At 39.7% G+C, this 11,029-nt stretch overlaps 1 protein-coding gene across 4 annotated transcripts in view; it reads left to right on the forward strand.

Moving 5' to 3' along the window:
* The window catches only part of LOC134344498 (disco-interacting protein 2 homolog C), a 664,610-nt gene extending 658,000 nt beyond the window's left edge, over window positions 1–6,610 (forward strand). For all 4 annotated transcript variants that reach the window (XM_063044395.1, XM_063044396.1, XM_063044397.1 and 1 more), the window contains one exon: window positions 1,698–6,610. In XM_063044395.1, the coding sequence (XP_062900465.1) occupies window positions 1,698–1,950 (253 nt within the window). In that variant the 3' untranslated portion in view covers window positions 1,951–6,610. The remainder of the gene's footprint in view (window positions 1–1,697) is intronic.
* Window positions 6,611–11,029: the final 4,419 nt, after the last annotated feature.

Raw genomic sequence — 11,029 nt, forward strand, 5'->3', positions numbered from 1 at the left:
GCAAGGTACAGTGCAGATTCCCAGAATTCACAGGATAATGGCCAGAATTGGGAAATTATCTCTGGGAAGAGGGATTCATGCTGCCACAGAAGTCAATGACAAAGACTTAAAAACAGGAATAGGAAAAGGTTGTTTTCTTTGCCAGAATCAGTATTAGGTTAAGGTTAGGGATATGTTGTAGTGTAGGTCATAATGGGGTACAAGAGGAAATGTAGTTAATTTGTTTCCTGCATGGAACAAGTGTTTGCTTCTGGTGAAATTGGAAAGTGAATTTCTACTTGAATCCAAATTATTAACGTGAGTAAAATTGTCAATTTAAAATTAGCATACAAGTGTCCTGATGAAGGGTCTCAGTCCTATACGTTGACTGTTTACTCTTTTCCATAGATGCTGCCTGGCCTGCTCAGTTCCTCCAGCATTTTGTGTGTGTTGATATGAATGTGGACCCAGATTGGGGAAATTTCCGTCATATCGTTGAGGCAGTGTATTCTGTCTGTTGTGGGAAGGATACGTAATTGAAGCTGATGAGGATACATTGTTAAGGGGAAAGGCTAGGATGGTTCTAGTCAGGAGTTGGCACAGAGCATGAATGCTTGAGAGTGACTCTGAAATAATGAGGGTATAACTTATTTTATCCTCTGTACATTTGCAGTATTATAAACTGTGTGGCGATTTCCTTCTTTATAGTTGCCAGATTTTAAAGTTTGCAGATAGCACCAATCCTTGCAGGGTGATAGTGAAGTTCTGTGATTGGTGCATGCACAGAGATCAGGGCTTTCCTGTGGCTTGGAACAGTTCATCCTATTATGAGCACTGGAAACCTGGTGATAACAATGGAGCTGCTTAAAAATTTAATTAGTCAAAAAAGGAGAGTTCAAAGTTCAAGGTAAATTTATTATCAAAGAATCTATATGTTGCTATATATTACATTGAGATTCATTTTCTTGCAGGCATTTACAGATTAAAAAAAATAAATACAATATAATTTACAAAAAAAACTATAGGTAAACAGACAGGGACTAACAAAACACGAAAAGGAAACGAAGTGCAAATAAAAAATAATACTAAGAATATGAGTTGTAAAGAGTCCTTGAAAGTGACTCTGTAGATTGTAGAATCAGTTCAAAATAGTGGTGAGTGAGTTATCGTGGCCGGTTCAGGAGCCTGATGCTGATGGTGTGTACCTCCTGCCCACTGTTAGAAGCAAGGAGGGGGCATAGCCTGGCTGGTGGGAATCTTAATGGATGCTGCTTTCCTGTGACAGTGCTCCACATAGGTGTACTCAATGTGGGAAAGACTTTGCCTTTGCCTGTGATAGACTGGGCTATATCCTCCACTTTCTGTGGACTTTTCTATTCTGGGGCATTAGTGTTTTCATAACAAGACATACTGAAGTGAAATCCTGCAATAGAAATTAAATTGGCAAGCATATTGGATAACGATCAGGTGGGGTAACCTCGGCAAACCGGGTCCTGATTATTAGGGTTAGGTCAAGCCTCGGGACGTGTTGGTAGGTCGCAGCAGGATACAAGAGGAAAGGCAGTTTCCCGCATAGAACAAGTGTTTTTACTTCTGGAAAAACTGGACAGTGAATATAAGACAGATAACTGCTGAAAATATTCATTTAACCCAAATTACTATTTCTAAATAAAGCACCAATGCTACTTCCTTATTTCTCTCTTTTGGCTCTCTTCCAGTGCGGTGTTTACCTGGACAAATCTTTTGGTGGTCGTTGTGGAACTGGATGGATCGGAGCAAGAGGCTTTGGACCTTGTTCCTCTGGTCACTAATGTTGTTCTGGAGGAACATTACCTTATTGTAGGAGTTGTAGTTGTGGTTGATGTCGGAGTGATCCCAATAAACTCTCGTGGAGAAAAGCAACGCATGCATCTAAGGGATGGGTTTTTGGCAGACCAACTCGATCCTATCTATGTGGCCTACAACATGTAGCCTCTTGCTTAAGGCTTCCTTTAACTATGTGTGTGTGTACATATGTAAAAAGAATTCTTGGTGTTCACCACAAAATGTGCAGAAACCAAAAGACAAGTAGCCACTCCAGAGGGGCCTTTCTGCACACGCAAGCACTAGTGACTCGTCACAAAGATGTGAAACTTTCCTTTGTACCACAAAGACAATGATTAGTACACAGCCCTTTGAAGGTCAAAATCCCGTCATGGAACTGTTTTTTGCTTGTTGGTTGATTAACTGCTTTTAAAGTAAGTGTACTATCTGCGCTCTGTATTTTTAAGTTATATCAGCTGAAGTTGCTTACGTTTTTTAATCTGCCCTCTAAGGGGGTGCTTTTTATGTATTCACATACTGTGGCAAAAGCAAGTATTTTAGGTTGTTGATTCTTGAGATTTGGTCAAAAATTGTCGGAAAAAAAAAGTTGTAAACAAGGAACCTTCTACCTAGGGATGACTGACTGAAGATATTTTATTCCTCCTTTTTTTCTTGTATGTCTGGTATTTGATATTAAGAGGTACGAGAGTAAAATCTACCCTATCGGCACCTTAAAAGTTGCAACCAAGTCATGAGTCCCTCTTAAACCGGGGCTCGAGGAAACCGTGCAAGGGCAATCAGGAGGAGTCTGCTACCTAACAACAGGGGTGTAGATTGCAGATGTATCCAATAAAAGGGTTCGAATACGTTTTCATGGTGATGATTATCATTGTACTACAAAAAAAAGGAGAAAACTACCGAGTAACTTCATATCGTGTAATTATGTACAAAACAGTTTTAATTTATTTTGTTCTTTAGAAGTATATTAAGAGAGAGACATTTGAGAATGTTTTACTCTTTTAAATGTTTGCTATTAAGAGGCAAAGTGTTGCATTATTTTATGTGGATAGCTGCACATCTGCACACTATATTCGAGGTAACTCATCAGATCTATGGTTTTACCAATTGAAGAAATATTGAGAAAAGCAGTAATTCTGACTTGCATGGTGTCCCAGTTTTTAAATGAACATAAGGTTGTGTTATTCACTCGGTCCACCTCAGAGGTGCAATAATCTCAGCACATGACGTGGCGTCACGCAAGCACCTTCCATCGGAAGATAAGAGTTTGTGAAAAGATCTGTGGACATCTTTATGCTTGTGAATTAACTGAAGTTTAAAGTGCACTAAAATATTTTAAAAAATCAATAAAAAAATTGTATTGTGCCAGATTGGCTGGTGTTCATTAATAACTTTGTGTTCGCATGTGCACACATACACTGACATTTGTTAGACTCTCCACACGTGGCAGGTTACACAGAGTAGATTGTGTGGTTGTCAGGATGTGCATGTTCTATCCTGTGTGTTTCAGAGTCCAAGCTATTTATGATAGTTTCAAACTTTCTACTGCTGCTAATCATGTTTATAATTAGACTTTTTCTTAACCTGTTACGGGATATTAAGAAAAAAGTTAAGAAATTAAATAACTGCAAAAGAGCCATTTTTCAAGTAAATCTTTTTAATTATAGAAACTTATGCACAAGAAATGGTGTTAATTTTTTTTTACAGTTAAAATCTTTACAACAATGTAAAACTTTTAAAACAAAAATATTTGCAATAAAATGTCAGAAACTTAATTTTTATCTGTCTAATAAGATGCAGCATGCACACAAAATGGTGGCTGGCACCTTTGCTGTTACTCCATTTTGTCATAACCCTATGTTTTATTAAAGGTCATTTGCCATGTGTCAAGCCAAATGTTCTCCTGCATGCTTCAGGTTAAGAGAACGAATCTGGTCGACAGTCGGTTTCTTTGCGCTCTTGGAAGTATTGCTGGGCTTGCAATTAACTGGTAAGAAGTGCTGGATAAGCAGGGACAAGTTGACAACATTTAAAAAATTCATTCAAATGCTGAATTGTGTTCTGACAGCAGCATTGTGGAAGCTTGATAGAAGATTTGCATGTCTAGAGTGGTAGGCTGCCTGGAGCTGCCCAGTTGGGTATGAAGCTCCGATTACTGCCTTAATGAGTGACTGAACCCTTGCATGTTGAATATCGTCCAGTGTTTGAAAACGGTGTTTGCCGTTACTGGGGAACAACCTAAAGTGAATTATATACTAGTCCCAGTCCCACAGAACCAAATCCAGCACATTAGGTAATATCACCTTAGCTACATTTATTTTTGATGCCAGGTTTGTTGTATCCTCTGCTACCTGCCATTTGTAAAGAGAGTCTAACATTTACTATTTGTAGTAAAGTAGGTTTCTTGTTCTGTTGTGAGAGTGGAAGAAGCAACCATCCAGAGTCCCAGCAGACTCAGCAATAAAGAAGGCTTGTCCCGTATTAGAAAACTTATTGTAGATAAACCATGCATTAGAATGTATAAAAAAAACTGTTTGTCTTGTGATCTAGTGCTTTGAAGTAAAAGAAAACCATGTAATCAAACGATGCACATGCACAAAAATGGAAGGTACATGAAGATCATACAATATCAGAAATAGGATCAGATTCCTCACGGTGCTTGTTATTATTATCCTGCTTGACACTTTACCCAAGGGAGGACTGTCCCTTTATCAGTTGAATGTTGGCAGCGTTCAGTCATAAGGTCTAGTGACTGGTAGAGAATGTCATGTACTCAACCAATCAGAATGGATTTTACTGTGCAAAGGACAGCAATCTTTCTTGTATGTTAAACCACCAGTACGCTTTGTACATCTGTGATAACGCCTGTTTTATATTCAAATGAACAAATAAAAGCTTTTATTTTTGTTGCTCTGAAAACAATTCATCTGTCTTCATTCAACACTCTAAATTTCCTCATAATGGGCTTAATTAGCTTATACTCTTGTACTCTTCAATTTGCTTTCTTGAGATTAGACAAGAACCTTTGGCAGCAGAGTCCTGATGGTTATTGCTCTGCCTGAATGCAAGATCTGCAGAATGACATTTATTTTAGGAAATAGGCACCATAAAATCAGAGATGGCAAAACATACATATAGTCTGGTACAACAGATAATATCAAATTGGTTCTAAAAGCTAGTAGTTAAATTGACCAGTCCTCTGAATATATATCCAAACCATAATTAATTTTTCAATCACACTTTGTCTTAATAAAAGTTGATTTATATGTAATGCAATTAAATTTGAATGGCCTGTACACCTTCCTTCTGTAAGGTTGTTTCTGTTTTCTGGTTCTAGACATTAAGGGGATTGAACATTTATCAGGGTAATTTGTGTACTGTTATCAAATTTTATTTAATTGGGATGCTGCATAAAAAAGACTATTATATACAGTAAACTATATACAGTCTTCAGAGTTGAGGTGTTGGTTTCAATAAATGATCCAACAAAACCTTCAGTTCTTTCTCCTGTGTTGTCCTTTTGGTTTTGTTCCCAGCCTCTGATCTCAATGCCATGCATCTGTTTCATTCAGTGCACATGCTTGTCACCCTCCCACCTTTCTGGATTCTCTTTAATGAGATACAGCAAGGTTAAAATCTTCCTTAAACTTCCTTCTGTAGATCTGGTCTGAGGTGTAGAAAGAAACATCTGAAAGTTGTGTTTGCACTGCAAGTAACAACAGTCCCATCTTCGGCACACCGATGGCTTCAGTCACAGTGAACCTTCCTTCCAGTTCAGGACATTTTTATTCCCAGACAGAACCTGGCCTGTTGTTTCCAGCATTACTCCTACAGCCTTTTGTTAAGGTTAGATGTAGGGTTGTGTGCCATCGGAACCTTGGGCACCAGTTCTGTTTTGTAATGTTTCACTTCTGATCAAGGACTGATTGGTTGATTTTACTGAACTTTCGTGAAGTCTGCTTCTACATTTAAAGTGCCCTGTTTGCCTTTTAATTTCCTATCACTCTCTGTCAAATCTGAGATTTCTATTTCAATACTTCCTCTGTTCAAAGTGCTGGGGAGATTGATTTGATAATCATCTGAGCACACAGTCGTGTGTTAGTATATTTGTGATTCCTTCAATAATTTACCACTTTGCTTTTAAGATCTATAAATACACTAACATCCTCATTTTTGCCTGCAGCCTGCAGCTGTAGTTAAAGAAACACGACATTTCTTTCAATGTTTTCTTCACTTTTGATATTTTCAGATTTTAAGAAACTGGTTAGGAGAATTATAAAATAAAAAATGGAATATTAATCAAAACATCTACAACCAGTAAATTGCTTTAACTAGAAGTTTAAGGCTAAAAAAACTCATTGCTATTGGTGTTAAATCTTCACAGTCACTGGATAGGTTTTGATTCTCTATTTCTGACACAGAGGTGTATTTGTTGCTGTGAGAAACTGGCAATATTACATACACTAGAAAGAAATAAGTTAATTACATTGGAGCAAACTGGGTGAAGGTGGCAGATCCCCTTCCTGGAGGGGAATGAACCAGTTTGATTTTGATTTTAAAAAGCAGTTTGCAATTATCATTTTCGCCAGCAAACTCACAGTCAATTTTTTGTGTTTTTCTTCACAACCTGTCATTCGTTTAACAGCCAACCGCTGGATACTGGTCCAATATCATAAACTCTGCAGTGTTGTTTCGGTATGAGCGACACACAAGTGAAGTTAGTTTATTTTGCCTTTGTAAACTATATTTTCAGAATTGGAATTGTACAGTATTTGGATTACATTTGTGTCTTTTTATGAATAAAAGTTTTGTTGCTACACATTAAAACTTTGTACGCCTTTATCTTCTAAACCTTGCCCAACTTTCTTGTTACTGTTATCAACTCATCACTGGCATGGTCTTGCTTTCTCAAGTACCAGTCCAGTTTCTTTCAGAATCAGTGCTGCTCTGCTCTCCAGAATTCATTCTTGACCCATCCACCCACTGACTTCTTCATTCTCTGACTCCCCTTTAAGCATTTTCTTTACTTTAAACATGTCAGTATCTCCAGGCTCCAAACTCAGATGCTACAAAGCTACAAGACAAATTGGGAATGACATACTGTCGTTTTGTGACCTTAGTATACAGCCTTTTGTACCTCAAGCTGTACTTGATGGACTTAGAACACAGAACAGTAGAACACTGGAACAGCCCTTCACCCCACAATGTTATTCGTTCGTTCATTATGTGCCATGTCCTATAATGGGTGAGATCATGGTCTTTCCATGACCATGATGGTTCTTGGCCAATTTTCCTACAGAAGTGTTTGCCACTGTCTTCTTCTGGCCAGTGTCTTTACAAGATGGGTGACCCCAGCCATTGTCAATACTCTTCAGAGATTGTCTGCCTGGTGTCAGTGGTCACATAACCAGAACTTGTGATACGCACCAGCTGATCATATGACCATCCACCACCTCCTCCCATGGCTTCACATGACCCTGATTGGGGGTGGGGGGACTAACCAGGTGCTACACCTTGCCCAAGGGTGACCTGCAGGCTAGTGGAGGTAAGGAGTGCCTTACCCCTCGTTTGGTAGAGATATATCTCCACCCCGCAACCCTTACAAAGTTATACTGAATTAACTAAACTAGTAATTCAATTCTTAACTAAATAATGCTTTCTGCTCACACAATGTCCATATCCTTCCACATTCATGTGCCTATCGAAGAACTTCTGAAACGCCTTTATCATATCTGCCTCCACATCTATCCAGGGCGGCATTTTCTCGGTATCCAACACTGCGTAGAATAACACGTACCCTGCACATCTTTGAACTTAGCCTTTCTTGTCTTAGATCTATGCCATCTAGTATTAGACACTTCCACCGAAGAAAAATATACCAGTTCTCTACTCTATCTGTTCTTTTCTTACAAATTTTATCAGGCCTTTCCTCAGCCTCCACCACCCCAGAGAAAACCAACCACATTTGTCCAAGCTCTCCTTGGCGCACATGCCCTCTGATCCAGTTGGCATCCTGGCAAACCTCCACTGCACCTTCTCCAGAGCCTCCACATCCTTCCTATATTGGGCGATCAGAAATGAATGATACCAGAGTATCATAAAAATGCAGCCCAATTCAGGTTAGGCTCCAGCTGGGCCTAACTAGAGTCTTATAAAGCTGCAGCATAACTTCCTGATTATTGAACGCAAGTGTCTCAATGAATAAAATCCAGCAAGCCAAATGGCACCCCTACAACCCCATCGGCCTCTGCAGTCACTTTCAAGGACCTGAACCCCTAGATACCTCTGTATGTCCACACTGTTAAGGATCCTATTATTAACTGGATACTTTCTCTTTACATTTGATCTCCCAAAGTGCAACACCTCACATTCAGCTGAATGAAACTCCATCTGACATTTCTCTGCTCATATTTACCACTGATCAATTGCTATAGACTATCCACAATGTCACCAATCAGGCCTCCACTCAATGTGCAATTTCCACCTACCCTGTAGATACAGCTCCCACTTCATTCCTTCTCAACAATCGTGACCAACTCCAGAATTCCCCAGGCTTAGTCCTTTGACTTCCTTCAGTCCCTTGTAGGTTTAAATCACAGGGTTCCTTCCACGTGATTTTTGAGAGAAAGCTGATTCATCCCCCGCATTATTTTTCTTGATCCTGTGTCAATCTTCAAGCTGCCATAGGGTCTGGCAAGTGACAGGTGACACTAGTTCCATCACCTCCCTCTGGTGCCCTGCCTCCTTCCCCTTCACCCTGCCATCATCTACTGTCCCCTCCTATCAGATTCCTACTTCCACTGATGACTCACTTATAACGTACATCTCCCCCCACCCCCAACCTGCCTTACCTGGTTTTACTCATCACCCACCAGCTTGTGCTCCTTTCCCCAACACGCCCCCACTAAATTTCTGATTCTGCCTTCTTCCCCTTTCCTTTCCAGTCTTGATGAAGGGTCTTGGCTCGAAACAGCGACTGTTTATTTCTCTACATAGATGCTGCCTGACCACAAAGAACCTGCAGCATTTTGTGTGTGTTACTCTGGATTTCCAGCATTTGCAGAATCTCTTGTGTTTATGATCCCAACCAACCATCTTCTGCTTTCCTGCCAACTGCCATTCTTCCTCCATCTCCAAACACCGAAGTTAAAACTGATCCTTCTCTTCGAATCCCTCGATAAACCCCATGTGATCAGCGCGAGTACATTCACTGATAACAAAGTGCTTAATTCCATTGATAACTCCTCAGACAGCGAAGCAGTGCTTCTCAGCACTCACAACGATTGGCATCATTGAAGCTCAGGCTGATAAATGACAAGTGGCATTTACACTGGGGTAGTACCAAAGCATGACCAACCCAGCAAGCAACCCACCCAGCTTAGCTACTTCTCAACAGACATTCAACAGCATTACCTGAATGCCCAGGAATAAAGTGGAGTGGTAGGAAGTGAAGGGATGTGCAGGGTTCATTAATGAGCAGAAACTTAATCGTACGTACATTAGAAATGCAGTAATTATAAACTGAGCCCAAGTTCTGACTACCAAATATTTTCCACCATCTACAGCATTCAAATCAAGGCTTTGAAGGCATATGCTCCATATGTGTCCAGACAAGTAGCTCCAACTACACTTGAGAAGTTCATTATAATCCAGAATAAAGCAGACATCCCATACATCTTCAGCATTTTTTTTACAAGTCCAAGGTAAATGCACCATCTCCAAAATACTGTATATTCCACCAGATCAAAGCAACTCACCAAAGACTTTCCAACAGTAGCTCTCAGATCCGTAGTCTCCTCCACCTAGGACAACCAAGGCAACAGGAATGAGGGAATATAACGATCTGCATGGTTCCTTTCCCCAACCAACCTAAATCATGAAGAACACTAACTGGGATATGACATTGTTCCTTGTTACTCTGTCTAAAGTCCTTGTCTTGCTCAACAGCACAGTGGATCATCAACTTTCTGGGGGAATTTAAGGATGGATAATTAATGCTGTATTTGTCAATAATCCTAAGCAAACAAAAATGATACTAATTTCTATGCACTTATTGCCAGAATTATCCTCCTCCAGTAGTGTGAAGCTTCTGGTGGTAGGCCATCTCCATTCCTTAAATTGACAGACTAAGCTGATTTTGCTGTACAGAAGATTCCTTAATGTTAGTCCACTTTCAATTCATTGGCTGATAGTCTAATTTCATTGCATGTAACTCAGTACTAGTAAAAACTTGACAAAATTACAGATCAAGCATAGTCTCTATATCAGTCATCAACTTAAAACATTAGCAGCATTACTATTTAAGAGAATTATTATAGTCCCTATTTTTCAAAATTGCAGCATCTGCATTTTTAATTTTTTTAATGCAAATGTTGGGGCTTGTGGATGTGAATAATCACAATGGCTAATTGTACACACTATAGGCGCTGTTTGCTATTAAATTTTATTTCTCCAACATTTTGCTTTTTGCTCCGGATTGCAGCAGTCTGTTGTGTCACTTGCATGTCTTCCGATCAAACTGCATGCCTGGAAAGGAGTGATGTTCCAGAAACTATTCTTGGGTTTTTGCTGTCAGTGACAAAAGTGATGATGCCTTAACAGTGAATACTGATGGAGTTGAGTTTTACTACCAAGAGTCATGGAATTTCTTAACCTGGTTTTGTTTTCTTTGTATAAATTAACCCGATTGATTTGTTCAAAAGATGGACAAAGGCTGCAATTAAGCTGTGGCATTGAACTGTCTGATTAAGCAAAATGTCCTTCTCTTTGTGTGTGCATGTATGCACATGTTTGGCTTGTCGGATTGCAATTTAACTTCTTTTTCAAACTTCATTCCAGTGTCATTCATAGATTATAAGGATCACAGAAGGCTGCACCAAAGTACATAGAAACATAGAAAATAGGTGCAGGAGTAGGCCATTCGGCCCTTCGAGCCTGCACCGCCATTTATTATGATCATGGCTGATCATCCAACTCAGAACCCCGCCCCAGCCTTCCCTCCATACCCCCTGACCCCCGTAGCCACAAGGGCCATATCTAACTCCCTCTTAAATATAGCCAATGAATTGGCCTCAACTGTTTCCTGTGGCAGAGAATTCCACAGATTCACCACTCTCTGTGTGAAGAAGTTTTTCCATGTCCTTCAGCAGATGATGTCTTGCTGACCTTTTAACCTACTCTAAGATCATTGCTTTCTACATAACCCTCCGTTTTTCTATGATCCATTTGC

The sequence above is a fragment of the Mobula hypostoma genome, chromosome 3 (genome assembly GCF_963921235.1).
Source record: "Mobula hypostoma chromosome 3, sMobHyp1.1, whole genome shotgun sequence".
Lineage (NCBI taxonomy): Eukaryota > Metazoa > Chordata > Chondrichthyes > Myliobatiformes > Myliobatidae > Mobula > Mobula hypostoma.